Source organism: Caretta caretta, chromosome 2 (genome assembly GCF_965140235.1).
Source record: "Caretta caretta isolate rCarCar2 chromosome 2, rCarCar1.hap1, whole genome shotgun sequence".
Taxonomy (NCBI): Eukaryota; Metazoa; Chordata; order Testudines; family Cheloniidae; genus Caretta; species Caretta caretta.
This window is the reverse complement of record NC_134207.1, coordinates 81109200-81127286: the sequence shown is the minus strand read 5'-3', so window position 1 is coordinate 81127286 and position 18087 is coordinate 81109200. Positions and strand designations below refer to the sequence as shown.

General features: G+C 39.9%; 1 protein-coding gene across 7 annotated transcripts in view; it reads right to left on the bottom strand.

Annotated features, from left to right (window-relative positions):
* Positions 1 to 233: 233 nt before the first annotated feature.
* Positions 234 to 18087, bottom strand: part of ZNF521 (zinc finger protein 521) — a 265522-nt gene continuing 247668 nt past the window's right edge. For all 7 annotated transcript variants that reach the window (XM_048840499.2, XM_075125268.1, XM_048840500.2 and 4 more), the window contains one exon: positions 234 to 1048. In XM_048840499.2, the coding sequence (XP_048696456.1) occupies positions 1019 to 1048 (30 nt within the window). In that variant the 3' untranslated portion in view covers positions 234 to 1018. The remainder of the gene's footprint in view (positions 1049 to 18087) is intronic.

The window sequence follows — 18087 nt, the reverse complement described above, 5'->3', positions numbered from 1 at the left end:
AATATGTAAATAATTGCTCCACACTTGAGGTTATTAGAAATTTTGGATAAACTGTGACCCATTAGGAGCCAAAGCATCAAGCAGATAGGAGTAAAACTATTGACTTGGCTAATTGGAAAAAAAAAATCAGTGAATATTTTCTTCAAGTGCATGTTTCAACTGCAGTGAAGCAGCAGATATGTTTTTAATGGTACTGTAATAAGAAAAAGAAAAGACACAATTGCACTCATACATAATGGTAAACTGAATTTATTTCCTCTTGGAAAACAATTCCAGTAATCTCCAGGTTCAGACCGCAGAGTAAACATTAATAACAGTAACATACAGGTTAGTTCAACTGAGTCAAGAATTTGGCTGTGTGAAATCATTAAGGAAAGTCTTGAACACTCAAAGCTTCAAATGGTATTCAGGAAAAAAAAAGTTTCTTTGACAATCTACATAACAACTATTGCATATATGGTAATGCTATCTGTCATATCGCAAGGCTTACAAATATATATACGGGCCTTATTCAACTGTGGGTTCCTGCTCTGTGAGAAAGTGTCTTTTCATGTTTTTTGCAAGAATCTTCAGCAATAAAAAATAGTCTCAGATTCATCTGTTTGTATACCAAAAGAGAGAGATTCTAGACTTAAGTTTAAATGAAAGGAAGGCCAAACAGCTGTAGTATAACAGAGATTTTTTCTCCCTCTTTCTTGAAAATGACATTTTCTTAAGCCTTTTTCCTCACACATTATTATTTTTATCTTTCTTGAATAGGGCCCAAGTCCACTTGTCTTTATAAGACCATTTTAGTATCAGACAACATAATACATGTGCAACACGTTATATACAGGAAGTCTATCCGGTGCTCAAAAGTTCAAACACATGAACATCCAACAGTTTCGATAATACAAGTTTTATGGTACAATACAATGTTTCTGAATAATATACATTAACAATGAAAGTTTCGTGCAAAGAGTAAAACGTGTTCCCTTTTTGTGCCACAAAGGATTCTCCTGAAGAGATGGGCATTGCACTAACTGCTATGTTGGGTCATTGTATGATTCTGAAACAAAAATAAAAGAAGTGACTTAGTTGTAGTCTAGGCATTGCGACAAGAAAAAGCTGCGTTAACAATGCTACCCGCTGAATATATTATATTGTATACAAGAGAAACATGTTTGCCATCTCTCTTTTAAATGGCCTGGAGAAAGTTTGCTGTTAAAAGATGAGGCTTTTTAGCACTGGTATCATTTCTATAAGTCACATGAATATCAGTTGAATACCTCAAGGTACATTAGAGCAAATTCTGCCCTGTTGAAAGTGAACACAACTTCACTGGCTCCAGTGCCCAGTCACACAGTGATGAATTTAGCCCATTATATATAATGAGACACACATTTCTTTTTCTTATGTGGCCTTAATGCCTACACACTAGAAATACATTAATTTTAGCATCCTTACTAGAAAATTCAACCAGACATTTCCCCCCAATCAGAAGCGCATATTTTAAAGTAGGAGCCGACATGCCCACCAAAGCACTCAATTGGCTGACTGACAAGCAGGTGGGGAAGCCAGAACTATCCCTCTATCCACCAAAGAACAACTCAACCCTTGTTTCCTTAAGTGAATTTATTGCCATATAAAAGGTGACAGCATCAGCTCTGGAAATATGAAGTTCGCTATTTATCCACAGAAAGAGTGCAAAGAGGGCAGCAGCAGTGCAAGTTTCACTACACCAGTCCTAATGCAAAGGGATCACCACTATTGGATGAGATGCTACGTTAGTCTCTGTGCTTCATCCGGCAACTAAGAAAAGGTTCCCAATTCATGCTGATTCTTCTTTTGTGATGTAGACCATATCCACAGAGAACTGGACAAAGTCCACAATCTTATTTCACAGACCACAGAACAGCCATCAGATAGTAATGAATTTTTGTCACTACTGACCCGGGCTCTATTCGGACCAGTGACCTAGAGGTGAAGGGTGTTGTGTCCCGTTATCAGTTCCTAAAGTACACAGTCCCCTCCCCTTGTTTTATCAGTTTTAATCTACATACAGACTCCTCCAGACTACAACACTTTAAAACGAACCCATGCCCAAAAGATGGACATCATTTTCCGTGAAGTGAACATGTATTGAACCACACCCTCAAGAGCCACTCCTGAATACAAACATAAATGCAGCCACAGAAAAATAAAGATGAATATTGTGTGATTCTGTGCTAATCTAACAATACATCATATCGTTTCTACACCCACCCACACACACACACACACGTACGTTCATGGGATATTTGGCAAGAAAAGGATCTCTCTCAGGGTAAGACCGAGGAATTTTTTAAGTAGTGCCTGTCTCAAGATGAAAAGGAAAATGACCCAGTGACACTTGGAAGCACGTTTTCCAGATGTGAATACAAAATGATTAAATGCTGATATAGCAGGGACTCCAGATCCACCAAGGCCAGTGGTTAAAAAGAGATTATTATTCCATTTGATTTTGTATATCATCTTCCACAAAGTCATCTCAAAGTGCTATAAAGCAGTGACAATATGTTGCGGACTAAAATGTTGGTTGGTCACGGGTAATAGATTCTGACTTTAAACCATAAAAGCAAGGGAATTAAGAGTTAACTCTGACCGTCTACCCTTCTGTCATCCTGTTGCATCCATTATTGCAGCGCTTATAACACCACAGACCGATCTGAAACCCTGTAGTACCTAGAAACAATGGGACAAGTTAAACATGGAGTGACAACCTACATTTGGTTTTCTTTGCTTTTGAGTGGTTAGTGTCAGAGCCAAATTGTTACCTCGAAGAGAGATTTTTTGGGGTATTTTTTGTTTTTGATCTAATGGGAGTATGTGTCAGTCATCCCCTGCTTTTTGACTGTCTGAGCTACACGTAATCAGTTTTGGGTCTGGAAGAGCCACGCAGCAGTGTGTGAAACAATTGAAAGGAGCTTTACATGTGTGCTCAGTACTTCGGCTGCAATAACATTTTTTATTAAAAATAAAAAGGCACAAAAGTGAGAGAGACAAAACAAACCATGAAATGGGATCCACTTGCACTGGTGCTCTGTGTTCCAGACTATACTGCCTGGCACATAATGGAGATTCTCAAGAGATAATGAAGACATACATTCAGAAACAAGTGGTGTGAGAAAAATGCTGAATAGGACAGGACACAACAAACACTGTCCCCAATGGAAAGAGCTGGGGCAGCTTCAACCTTCATCAAGCAATTGTACTTATTTTAAAGAGTCAAAACAGCAGGCAATCGGTCAAGTTTTCCAAAGCAATTAATGCTTCCAAAATGTATTCTGAGGCAGCAGTGAATTAGGGAGAAATACACAAACAGCAGAAAGGCTATTTCATAAACTAAAACTGAAAGCACGTCACAGGCATAACATTGACAAGACAAGCAGGTGAAGGATGGGAGGGTAGAGAAAAGAAAAGGAGGCAAATTCTGTAATCCCACAGAGAGCCATATTCCATCCTACAAAAAGCCATCTATTGGAGACCCCATGTTTAAGTGACTGAAAATTGCAAACATTAATCCCAGTTATGAACTGTTGTTGTTTTTTCTGAGGGGGGTTGTGTTTAAAAATTTAGGGCAAAATTCTTCTGTATTATTCACACAGCAGATCTCAATGCTGATATTCCGCTCTCCCTATGTGCACAGAACTCCCACTTTCATAACAGTGTGAGTTCCCGCATGTGGGGAAAACACAATATGGAACTCCCATTGCCAGGAACATGGGAGTCCTGTATACACAGGGAGAGCAGAATATTAGTGCTGGGAACTGCTGTGTGGCTATGCCATCAGAATCTGCCCTTAACAGAAGACACAGAACATTTAAGAGCAGAAGTTTTAAAAATCTCTGCTCCAGAAATTTACTACAGCAAATAACTGTCCTGAATTTGGAGCAATTGGTCGTATTTTTTTTCCTAAATATATGTAATTCAACTAAAGTGCTGAAGACATCATATATTCATTATCACCACAATAAAGACATGTATTTTCCTTTGAGCATGAAGTACAGTCAGTCCCTCTGTGAAGCAAAAATTTCTATTTCATACTTAGCAGTGGAAAGAGAAAAAATATATTTTCCAACACATCCTCACCAATAGAGTTAGGTAACATTTTCAAAGGTCGTCTGATTTCATGATGAAAAACTGGGTGTGCGCACACAAATGAGAGTTTTGCACACACAAAATGGCAGCCCATTTTGCCACAGAATCTATTACTCACAATAAAAAGCAAAGAAACTAGGAAAGATGTTCACAAATCCTTACTTCCCTACCTTGATTTTATTTAGGAAACATTGACAAGAACTTGGCTTCAACATACTTCACAGATAAAATTCTTTCAAAACATATTTACCTGGTTTCTAGCCAACCCAGTGACACAAACCCAGAATCCCAACTCCCAGTGAGCTGCTTTAAACATTAGACTACATTGCTTTCCATGAGTAGATAGCCTTGGGAAATCCCTGTACTTAGTGCTGTAAGGTTAAAATCATACACAGATTTCACTACAATAGTGGTAGAGAAATCTCCGCTGCAAAGAGAATGAGGTTGTTTTGCAGAAACTGTTAAGACAGTAGAAAGTAATATTTTTTCTGTTTTTTGGTATCTCTCTCTCTCTATATATATCTCAGACAGAAAACAGACATACTAGCTAGCAAAAAATGCCATCCATCGCATCAAACTCAGTGAAGAAAAAAACCCCACTGATTCACTATCTCATTGGAATCTCTAACGTGAATTGCAGTTGCATTCAATTTAAATGAGATGTTTTTTAACTAGATGAAATAGGACACAATTGAACCTGAGAAACCGTGCAAGGAGGGTACAAATAAAGAAATATAAAGATTAAATGTGGATGTCTTCCTTCAACAGATGGTGACAGTACCACAGCAGCATATTATTTTTTCCTTAGTTCAAGAACATAAACATCCGTAATCAATCATCACTGATTAACTAATTATGGGACACTACATGTTATCCTATATATGGACTCCTTTATCTGCAGACAGTAAGGATAATCTTTATTTTATTTCTTTATAACCCCATTGCACTACAATACAATTTCGGGTTGTAAAGAAGAATTCTACATTACTATCAACCTTTAAGCACTACGTTTTTTTTTTTTTTTTTTTAACAAAAGCAATTGGTTTCCAACAGGCTGGATAATAAGTCTTTTGACCTGCATTCTTCTCTGACCTATTAAGGTCACCCCTGTGCTTGGGCATATAGCTGACTTAGGAAATGCCTGCAAGTCCTGCATTTCATCTCCTGCCCACTCAAAATAAAGCTTTCTTTAAATGTGTCTGTACGGGTCCCTAAAGACCAGGGAGGCATCCCTGTAGTGGGCAATGGAGGGACAGAAGCTTCTGCCTTTATTAATGAATGCAGACCATTATGAGTCTGGCTGGCTCCTGCACTGTTCCCAGAAGCATATACTGTACGTGACTTAAAATGCTAGAATATTGACACAAAGCGAGCTGGGCACCCCTAAGGAAAATTACTCCTTGGATATAATGTAGGCTCGTAACAGCTATTAGAGTACAAAATAAAACCCTCCGGGATCAAACTGACATATTCCGCATTCTACCTACTCCTCAAACATTAGAAGAATTTCTTTGTGAAGGCATTCTCAAGGACAGCATTAAACTGACTTTTGTAGCAATTTGCAACAGCTTTTTGGCTTACAGCTTTTAGTACTAAATCTCTAGTTAGAATCAATATAAGTACTATATCTTCCACATTAATCAATACATTTGGTTCAATACACGTTCTATTAAATTATACTTTCTAATCAAGATTTTCTGCTTCTGTCCCCTGCTTTTTATTCCAAACTTCTTACTTTGTACCATAGTTTCCAAATGGTCCAGAGCTAACGACAGGATGTTGGATTTTCCAGAATGGTCAGGGCAGAGGGGTCGGGGGAGTTAGGGGAAGGTTAAAATGGCAACCCAAGCAAAACCTTAATTAGAATGTTAATGCCAAATCATGAATTCAATTCCACAGTGTCAGCATGGTTTCCTGAACTTCAATCTGATACTTCATCACTTTACATTGTCATGATATAATAATACCTATTACACAAAGCTCTACACTACAAAAAAGGTGAAACAGCAAACACACAGCAAGAAAAAAAGTTGTAACACCTTAAAAAAAAGTTCAGAAACAAACCAATACCAGGAAAACTTACAGCTAAGGCTGCTTTTGCTATCCTTATCCTCAACCCTATGGTGCCTATGTATTGCAGCACACATGGGTCTCTGTCAGAGCCCCATTCCATTGTGCAGCACTGAATATCCTGAATAGTTCTTTGCTGATAGACTGCAATGTGATTGTATCTGAGACTATACTGAGGAGCTATTTATATTTGTAAAATACTTAGATTTAATATATACTGATAATTAAGATGCAAAAAGACTACAGTACAATCTCATTTAGCCAAAGTCTTTGGGGGTATTTGAAACAGTTGGATAAAAAGTGTTTCTAACAACCTGAATGATGCACACAACTACATTTCTGTTAGGTTTGGATCAATGAGGTTATTCTTTATAGATATGAAAATGCAAAGTCAAAACAGTAACCATATAAAGCCATTGCACTCTTTTGCCATTGTCTTGCAGATCTGACACATTGCATTGATGTCCCTGGCTTACACAGGGGTAGTTTTTCTTTTCTTTGTCTCAATGCAATCATTGCAAACTTGCACAGAAACTGTTGCATTTTCTTTTGACATTTAACATCATTTTACACAACATCATATAATCCTGTCACCATTAAAAGAAAAGGTGAAATAACATATTAAAAGAGAATAACAGAAATTTATAGAATTTAAAGACAGAGAAGACTTATTAGAGCATTTTATCCATCCACTCTACCAATGCAGGATTATTGCCTACAAAATGTAATTTCAAATGTTTTGCCTGATCCAAGTTTAATTAGAGCTCCCAACACTTCCCTTGGGATACTATTTCATACTTCACAGACTTCATGGTTAGGACATTTTTCCTGATGTTCGTCCTAGGATAGGAAAAGACTGAACCATTCCCAAATCACACATGCAACAAGATCTGCTTACTCAGGAGCTGGATTTAGATAAATATTTAGGCCATTTCAAAGCAACTAAAAGAGGTAGATAGAACCCACCTGTGTCCCCATAACCAGGACTAACTCACGTGGCATCAACAACTGGGTTAGTATAGGTTTTAACGCTGTTCCAGGGACACTTCTAGACCCTGTCTATGCTACAATTTTGTAACTGGGTCAATGGACGGTTATGTTGTAAACAATTCTCCTGACTCTGATATAGTTGAAATGTAGATGAGCATGTAGTCCAAAGCTTATAAAAGATAATCTAAAAATAAACTACCCCCCTCCAAATCCCAAATCATTATTTTTGAACGCTCGGAATTCAAAAATATTTCCATAATGGTAGCCCCTTAGAATGACACCTAATTTCCAGATGACAACACTTGGAAAATGAGTTCATTTGTGGGAGTTGGAGGTCCAGCCTGGTATGAGTGAGTTCAGCAGCTGGAAAGGAGATGATGTTTCATTGCTTGTCAAAGGCGAGGAGCAGGAAGCTAGCATAGGAGGATTTTGCAGCAGAGAAAAAGAGATTACAGGCAGGTTGTAGGCTTGTGGGGAGTAACTACTATATTCAGTACTCCAGTGCAATGTATAGAGGAGGAGCAATATTGCTCTCGTTTGGTGCTAAAAGTCTTTACATATTTTAGAAAGAGGAAACAGAAGGCTCATCCAGGCTGAAGATCTGCATACCAAGTCTGAACCTACTACACAATTTAAACTCTGAAAACTGGGGTTTATATGTTTGGTATGAACTACGACGGAGATACCTCCACTATACCTACTGAGTCTACTCCTGTGAGGAGCTGTGCACCCTCAAATCCCACTGACAGAGAGGGAACTGAATAGTGTTCACCACCTTGCAGCAGCAGGCCCCTAATCAGGTATGATGAGCAATGAAAGGGTCATCCTTGGTCATGAGTGACCACTGTTAACAAGGACAATTTGCAAAAGTTCATGACGAATTACAATTATCCAAACAACTTAGTTCAATGGAGCTGTTTATCTGTTTTCTTATTATATTACAGTGATTCAGAAATGGCACTACTGGTAACTATTCAATGCATTCCTGTTTACACCCAAGCCTTGCGCATTCTGACTCTCATACTTGAAAATCTTGAGAAAACAGAATCGCTAAAAGCACTAACTGGATAGTATCCACTCAGGGATGTATTCTGAAATTTAAAAATGTAACACTTCCATGTTTCTTCAGTAACTTTCAGAAAGCCACTAGTAAAATATCACTGATGGGTGGACCTCTTCCTGAAGCGATTACCATATGCATGATTGCAATAACAATAATCAAGACGCTTCACTAAGCAGAGGTAATAGTTTAAATAAAAATGGGGAAGTAAAGGACCACTGAGAAATACGTTGCTAACATTAAAATCTTAACTCTTTGGAATATGATCATAACTATCCTGCTATAAATAATGAAAAAATCCATTGAAACTAATGGAGTTAGCGAAACAGGTGTTAGGGAGAAGAGAAAAAGGGCTGTATCAAATAGAAAAAAATGTATTTTGCAGATGTGTAGGCTGACACTTATACCAAAAGGAAAACTACATCCCCGGTACAAGGAGGGGACAGCCTGGACTCTCTCCACTATGTCAGACATCGTCAGTCAAAAGAGCAAATAGAAGCCAGAGCTGAATGATTCCACATTTGTCTGCAGCTACAGTACAGTAGCTTTGATAGGCAATACTGCCTAATAAGATATTCAGGGATTAAGTCAATGTTTTACAGACAGATGTGTTCTTGTGCCAGTTGTTGCTATGTTTTAATTTTTTTGCTTGTAATGTTTAATTTATCGTGTTGGTGCTTTCTAAACTAGAACATCTGTAAACAAGTTTAAGAATGACCTCCTTCCTATTTTACATCCAGGAGTGATGCTCCTTCTCTGTGTTCTAATTTTAGATCTCTTAAAGACAAATAAATCTGTGTGTGGAGGGGAGGGAGGAAGGGAGACACCTTGCCTGATAACATAATGTGTTCCTCTTACGTGAATGCAAATTTCCTATTTGCCTAGCTCTAACTGAACTCCTGGAACTAGAGCTACAGTATGTACAGACTCCTTTATAGGTCAAACCCAATTAAACAAACTACTACTAAATATTTAACAGCTCAGTGTAGTAATTAGTGACAAATAACGGAGGCTTAAACTGACAATTGCACAGAAATGTCCGGTTGGAAATGTTACTCATTTCCTTCTCCTCTTGTATTCTTTTGCTTGTTGAATTCTGATAGGTCGTTTTAGTGATTAAGCAGACACTTAAGATGAATGTTATTTTTGCACGTCCATTGTGTGTTTCTGCATGTGTCATCAGAAGAGCGTTCCCATGGCCCTTTTCCTCCCCAACTTCCATTCTGTTTGTTCTCATTTAAAGCAGTATGACCACAAGCTGCCGGATCAGTGCATAGATTTCAAATCCTAAACTGACTGGTGGGCCTACAATTTAAACTCCTGTTCATAGGTTTCAAAATTCACCTAGTTGAAATGAGTGGGGGGGGGGAGGGGAGGGGTGAAGCACACACAGCTGTGATTTATATGCAAAGGGCAACCTTTAAAACAATGATTATTTCCAGTTTTTCCAAAAGTGCACATACAAGAATTCCTCTGAACAAAATTACAAGAAACAATAGTTTCTTCGTATGTCAAAGAGAAAAAACACTAACTTGCCTGTATTCCTTTATTATTTAGACCAGGGGTGGGCAAACTTTTTGGCCCAAGGGCCACATCTGGGAATAGAAATTGTATGGCGGGACATGAATGCGCACAGAATTGAGGTTGGTGTGCGGGAGGAGGTGAGGGCTCTGGTTGGGGGTGCGGGCTCTGAGGTGGGGCCAGAAATGAGGAGTTCAGGGTGTGGGAGGGGCTCCGGGCTGGTGGGGGGGGGTGAAGGCTCTGGGGTGGGGCTGGAGAGTCTGGGGTATAAGAGGGTGCTCTGGGCTGGGATCGAGGGGTTTGGCAGGCAGGAGGGGGATCAGGGCTGGGGGCAGGGGTGCGGGAAGGGGTGCAGGCTCCGGCTGGGGATGCGGGCTCTGGGGTGGGGCTGGGGATAAGGGGTTTGAGGTGCAGGAGGGTGCTCCCGCCTGGGATTAAGGGGTTTGGAGGGAGGGAGGGGGATCAGGGCTGGGGCAGGGGCATGGGGAGAGGCTCAGGGGTTCAGGCTCCAGGCAGTGCTTACCTCAAATGGCTCCCAGAAGCTGCGGCATGTCCCTTCTCCATTGGAGAGCCGGAGGGGGGGCCACTGAAGCGCGTAGGAGCCGGAGCGGGGTCATGCCGCGGCTTCTGCGAGCTGCGTGGAGCAGCCCCCGACCCTGCTCCCCATTTGGAACTCGAGGGCCGGCTTAAAATGGCTAGTGGGCCAGATGTGGCCCACCGGCCGTAGTTTGCCCACCCCTAATTTAGACAGATCTATACACACAACAAATCCATAGATCACTGTGTTCACTACACCACTTTGTGCTGTACCTATATGTATTGTGCTTATGGTTATCAGGTGACAAAAAGGAGCTCAAAACTTAGATTCTGCATATACTATCTTCGAGCATACAGTACCCCCTACACCAACATTTAGCTCATCGAAGGTTATATATCCCCAAAAGATTAACAGAAGAAGGTAAAGTGCAAACAGAGTTTTCACTCAAGTAAAGGTAAATGACACTCAAAGAGGGCCAAAACTTTCAGATGGCAACAATCAGCCTCTAATTTCTCCTGTAAGATGGAACCATCTCCACATTTGCACATGGAAATCAGATCTTTAAGCACTGCGCTAGTCAATATGCATGCACAATGAAGAGGATGTAAAAACATTTCAATGCATAATTTCTGGGCACAAAATAAGGGGACAGACAAAATGTGGCCCATAGTCAATAGTGCCTTAATCTTAAAATATGTGTGGGAGAGAATGAAAAGGTATGGGGAACTGCCTCCCAATGTCAACACAGCTAACACGTCTGCTCATTTGTTTGTCTCCTTGTACCTTTCCCTCAAGAAGCCACTGTCGTAGGAACACGTGCAGGTTTGGTGGTAATGACAGAAGATTCCTGAGCCTATAGGTAGAGATTCCCTCAGCTTCTTCATACTATGACTTCATAACTAGCTAGGTCCTACCACCCCTACCTTGGTTACACACTATGATCCATCTACTGATTTCCTTCGCACTTCAAATGAGGGACCAGGTTCCCCTGTGATTCCAGGAATCAAGAGAAATGTAACAGTGGTTTATGTAACATGCCTGTTGCAACTCCACTCATTAGAATACCGGAAACGGCAGATAACGACAATTCAGAGACCTGCCAAGCTGGCAAATATCTGGGAATGAGAGGGTCATGTCCCATGTGTCAAGACTAAAGACAACCTCACCTGGTAGCTGTGTTCCTTCCACTATGACCCAAACAACATTTTATTAAGAAAAGCAATGCTCCTGCTGTACTGGTGACTTTAAGATATTTCAGAATGTAGTCTACCTTCATTAAAAAGTTATCCATTTTCTATACTTTGATAATTACATACACTGCAAAGCTACAAACTCAGAACACATTTACTGACGTGTTACAAGAACAGTAACATTTGATTTCTCTCATTGGGGATCTTGTTTGTAAAACACAATGTCCTGATCTCTACTGTCTTGGCCCTTGTGTAGATACTTTGTGTAATGCGAGTGTAAAATGCTACCAAAGCAGAATGGTTGAGCTTCACACCCTCTTTGCAGTGTCAATGACTACACAACTGGCGTGGCAGTGAGGAATCAAGCTCCAAATAAATATTACAAGATTTTCCTCTTCTTTTATCAATGCTTTCTTCTCCTCATTACTCCATGAGTGATACAATATTCATCTCAAAATAATTTATATTCCTTGGGTTTGGCTGGCCTTTCTGTTTCCTCTCGCACACTTGGACATTGGCATATTGAGAGTGGGATGTTCTGTTAGCTCCTACCTTTCCCTGAATTTACAGTAGAGAGAAATGCTCCCCCCACTTGTTGGTTTGGTTTATGATGCTACAGTACTGTACTTCTTCACAACTAGTGAATTCATCCCTTTGCAGATGCCAATTTTGTCCCTTATTGCTTGTTGTTATTTTTGGTATAGGCAATCCTCTGATCAAAGTGAAAAGAATCACATTTAGGAGGGAAAATAACTGTAGATACCAATTACACTCAGCAGCCACCCATATGTAGTGCTAAGCTATCTGATATGCAGAATTTTAATTCCTTTACAAAAAAGATGTGCTGTAGCTATGGAGAGACTAATCTGTAACCCTCGCATTCTTATATAATTTGCTCTCCAAGTTAATTTTAATTCATTACAATAAAACTACCTAATTAAAATAACTCTTTAAAGTGAAGTATTAGCTTGATCCCAGAATAAAGACAGAATCTTGTCTATCAGAGGGCGATTCATCATACCACAGCGCACTCTTACACAAATTCAAAGGTAAGCTATAAACAAGTACACACACAGCAATACTGCTATGCATAAAGGGGCAGACAACAGGCGGTCTGCTTTCTAATCAGTCCTCAAAGGAATCTGCCATAAAGAAGTGGCACTTATTCTAATTTAAAGCTCTTACATTTACTTTACCTTGACAAAATGTATAAACGAATAACTTCACTAAACTGACTGGCGCTCCAAACAGAAAAACAAAGTCAACACAAAGATTTGGGCCAAGGGAGAAAGCAGCTTTCCCGAAAAGTTACTATCTCCTATGCTGAGATGAAACGTGTTTGGGGGCTACTCTTACTGCCCTTACAGTTCAGCAACATGTCTGCGCAATATCATCAGCAAGATCTGTACCATCACTTCACGGTGGACTGGGTCCTATTGTCACTGCAGTTCTGTTCAGCATTTGAAACATTTTAAGCATCTATATCTTAGCTTTGTGGCCCTGTCAACTGTAGAAATATATCTGATTGGCATAGTTTGGCTTTCAGCTTTCTTTTAAAATGCTGTTAAGTTGGCAAGAAGATCTATAATGTAAATGACAGCTTTAAAAATATATGTTATTAATGTTAAAGTTCACATTTCTTTTGGTTTCTATTATTTTTGTCTCACATTAGTTGCTAAAAACAATTAAAAATTACACCCTTTCACACACACACATACAAAAAGAAAAATAGAAAAGCAGAAAGCAATAGTAAGGGTTAAACAGAAAGTCTCTTGAATATATGCATAATATTGGAGAACGTTTTGTCATGTCCTAAAACACACCACTTTGTAGAAACTTCTTTTTCGAATCAAAGCAATGCTACAGTAAAACAACTTCAGGCAAAATTCCTTCTAAATTATAATGCTGGTTGTGTCAGAACACACATTACTTCATACTGACATGTCAGCATGTTTCTCCAAACTATCTTTGGGAACACAATAAAAAGACCAATCTGCAAGTCTGTAAGAAACTTTCAGCTGTTGATAAAAGTATGTGTCATTCACAAATTACAGTCTGCTGTACAGTACAAATTGATCTGTATTGATCCTAATAGTAAATGCTCCTTTTTATCAACATAGCTGTATACATCTGCTAGGATTATGCTCCTAAAAGAACAGTTCAAGCTACTCAAAATTCTCAAGTTTTAATTCAAGAAAGAAAAATCTGGGCCTGGAAGGGTGACTTAGAGTGGAGTAGGTAGACTTGTACTTGGACAGCACTTATTAATTAAATATAGATCAAACTAAAAGGCCAACATTTTCACACTTGGGTTCCATAAAATCTGGACTGATTTTCAAAGAAACAGACCACCCGCAATTCCCAGTTAAATCAACAGGAGCTTAAGGTGCTGAGCACCTTCAGAAGTTGTTCTGAGTCTTGAAGCATCCAATCCCAAACCAGACCACTTACTTAGGTGATCCAATGTGGTTTTAGGTGCCCAGCTTTAGGCACCAGTGTTTGAAAGTTTGACCACATGGGTTAACTACTGTTTAAACTGGTTGTCTAAAAATCTACAGAATTTACCAGAGACTACTTTATCAGCTTTTTGAACCAACCGATAGAATTCTATAGCAGGGATATAATTTTCTATCAAATTCTACAGGAGAGTCCAAAACCTATATAGAGAGGGGGTGGCACAGAACCAACCAAGTACTCTGGTTGTATGCCACCCAGGCATTCCTGCACACTGAGGGAATCCTTAATTGTCTGGCTAATGCAGCTTTATAGCACTTTTGTGTTGCCAGAGTCCAAGCTGGGGGTTGAGGATCTGGATCTTAATTTTCCAAGTAGTTTGCAAACATTAACTTAATCGTCTTCACAGGTGATGTAAGTAACAATATATAATCACCGCCATCTTCCAGATGTAGAAACAGACATGGGGTCACATTTTCAAAAGTGCATATGCATATGCTCAATCCCCAATGTCAGGGCACGCATGCACATAAAGGGAGCTTTTGAAAATTTGGCCCTGAGAGAGGTCAAGTGAGATTTCCAAGGCCACAGTGGGAAATAGTGGCAGAGCAGGAATTAGTAGAGCGCTCTTGGCATCCATTCTGGTGCTAAGTCCACACTGCCTCTCATGGAATATATGGAAACATTTCACTGAATTCAATCAGTGTGCTTCCTCGTACAAAAGTGATTACTGCATGTCATCCCTTATAATCTCTCCTGTAAGACGGACGTTCGCCATGCCTCCTTCCCCAAAATCCCTCCATCAAGAGCTGAAAGGTTACAAGCAAGTCGTGTTCTCATTGTTGAGACTAAAAATGGCTCTGTGTTTTGCAGCATGGGCAGTGTGTGCATGTGTGTCTGAAAACAATCCCAATGAAAAGGAGGGAATGAGAGATGCTAAACAATGCTGCACAAAGTTGCAGACTGTTCGGCTACAGGCCAGAAAATGAATCCAATTTTTCATTCTGTCATTATAAATATTTCAGTGCAAATGGTACTGATTTTCTGCAACTGTGGTTAAGCAAAGGGCCTCTGAGTGAATATTAAAAAAAAAGTCAGAGAGGAGAAAAAGAAAAAGAAGAGGGAGGAAGGAAATTTAAGGTTAGCAACCAATTAATTTCTTATTTAAATGTAAAAGATACTGGGAGAAATTCTACAGTGATATATAGTGTGTGACTCAAAGAAGAAGGAAAAAAAAAACATTTACTCTGCTCTTCTTCTGACAGTTTCTCATAAAATATCTGCAGTCCATCTATCTTTTAGTACTCCAGGCTCCTCTGGAGAGCAGAAAATAGTAGTTTAAAGCTCACTTCAGTGCCAGTCTGCGGGAGATTGCTTTCCACAGGACCCCTGCTGATGGAGGCCTAGGGGAAGAGGCCCAGGAGTTATTCAATCAGCCCAAGACTCTGGGGCGGCCGGGGGTCCTTTGAGGGCTGATTATAAAGCTGCCCTCCTGTTGCCTGCCTCGGAACAGAACGAAATGAGCAGCCTCTTGCTGAGCAGATTCTGCAAGAAGGAATTTCACCTGTCATGGAGTTTGTCAGAATTCAGGATTTATCTTGGTGCAAAATTAATAAAATACCAAGTAGGATTTCAGCCTGACTACTCAGCTGTGTCATCTCAAAGTGATCTTTCACCTAAGGAAACCTGGACACTGAGCTACTGAAGTCATTCTTGCCCTACTTTTATTGTGCAGAACGCTATGACTGCATAACAAAACTATTAGCTGTGGATTTTCTGACAATTACACCAAACGTCAAGTGGTGGGTGGGTGCTACTGTCTGAAAGCATGACCTTTCACCTCACTTCTGTGGTTCCAAAACCTCCTGGGAATAAGCTAAGAGTCTGAAATATAAAAAGTCCATTTCTGCAGTTTATAACTCAGTGGGTCCCTTATGGCACCACATCTGTTAAATTCATACACTGGTATTTCAGGCCTGGATTTGATTTATACCTTTAAAAAAAGTACAAACAACAGACTATGTAAGATCAAATATCGTGAAACTCCACAAATTAATCTTGCTGCTGCAAAGAACCATATGCAATTTCACCATACTTTTAGGCATAACACACAGCCTAAAACCCAGCCTAACAGCAAGGGGCCAGGTTAATAAAGCATCATCTCAAAGCTCTGTGGTCCAGTTAAGTTCTTCCTAAACTATAGGGTAGTATCAACTCAGTTCTCTTTAGACAGTGTCTTCCACCATAAAACTCTCAATATTTAAGTAAAATTGTGTTAGCTTATGATCTCTGCTCATGTGAATCCCAAATCTCAGGTAGCATAGAAGCAATTAACTTGCAGCCTTCAAGCTGCTTCAGTTCAGAGAGGAAGTCAAGATGAAGAAAATAAAATAGTTGTCTGCACCAGCCAGGTGATGAGTGGGTAAATACTATTCAATGTACAATGTTGCTGGCACCACATATAAGGATGCTCAAATCACAACACTAAAAAGGGAGAGTCACTGTACCAACAACCAGCAGAATAATCACAGATGGGGAACAAATATAACTTTGCCAGTAAACCCTCTACCCTGTCCCTACACTTTTTCATGCAGATTATTCATTTTAGTATAATGGGCAGCAAATTTAAGACAGTTCGAGGAGTTTAAAGCAACAGACATCTTTTTATTAATTTGCTAATCAGCATTTTCTAAATTAGAGTTTAAATGAAACTGTAATATATCGCTTCCAGCTCTTTTCCATTTAAATGACAATTCAACATTAATACACATCATAAAGCCACCTTTACCAGACAGTAGTAGTCTGACAGCTTTAACACCAAGAGATGTCACAGGAAAGTGAGAGAGAAAGAGAGAAAGCACGCAACTGAATGCACAGATGGTGGGAGGGGATGCAGGGTGCTCTCAGCAGGCTACAGTAGAGATGCATTAACTCCACAGAGGGATAAGGGCTTCCCACCAGTATAGTCATGAATTATAACTGAGCATGGGAGTGAGTTCTTAGTGCCTGTCTCACAGCAAATATACTGTTCCATTTTCCTGCACAATCACCTTTCACCTTTACAAACTCAAAGCAAAGCAAAATGCACTGCTAATATGTAATGGTATCACAGTTTCCCAAAATTATATGCCATATAGCTAAAGATACAAAGAAAACTAGTAAGTATCCATCATCTAGTCACACAGACAGATATACACCCAGCTCATGTTTAGTCTAGTGTGGGTTTAGTGAGGTAATTCTGCGGCAACATTAGATTCTAACAATGCAGAAACACCTACAGCTGTATGTACAGATGTGCATAACTAGCAGTTTTGGTCCACAGGGAATGAACCACTTTTTACTTTCAGTTTACAGGATGGGGTGGGGTAGCGCTGGTCACCCAGAGCTTTGAACGCAAAGCAAACACCACAAAAATAATCTCAGATTTCTGACCGGTTTTGTGTCAAATCCACCGTATTTTCACATGGTTTCCACCCAAAATCTTAGGTCAGCCCCACTTTGCTCAAAGCATTGTTAACCTGACCCAATTAGCAGGTTGAGACGTAAACCTGAAACCTGTTCCTCCAGGGTTAGGGTTTTGTTATGAATTGCTCCAGTTGTGTTGCCATCTGCATTCAAATCTTTTTGATTAATGCTTGGAATGAAGCAATGTAAAGATGCTGATGTTTTGAAAAGGAGGAAACTCGTCGGAGACAAGATCTCTCTTTACTGTACTTTCCTGGACATGTCCCTTGAGGAATCACTAGCCACACCTTAGGTGTTGTAGTGCGGTTGTTTTTTAACAAACTGCCTGTACCGCTCCGCTCCTTGCAAGGGGAAACCGTCCCCTCCCAACTTTCCTCCTGCTCAGTGAACTTATCCATGGAAACTAGTTGTGATTTTAAGCAGTTTAAGATTTGCAAAGGATTCATTTACCCTGTGTTTCACTTTCGTTTAAAGGCTCAGTGTTCCTGCTCTAAATGACAGCACTGCAAGCACTGCTTTGGAGCACTATTCATCTTGCCTGCCACATCTCAGGCTTCCACACAGAACGCGTCTCTCTCTCCAACAATGGAGCCGCACTCCTTCATAGCTTCAGGGCAGAGGCTGTTAGTAGCTATAGACTTGCTGCAAATATCACAATAAAGGCTACAAATGTGAATTTC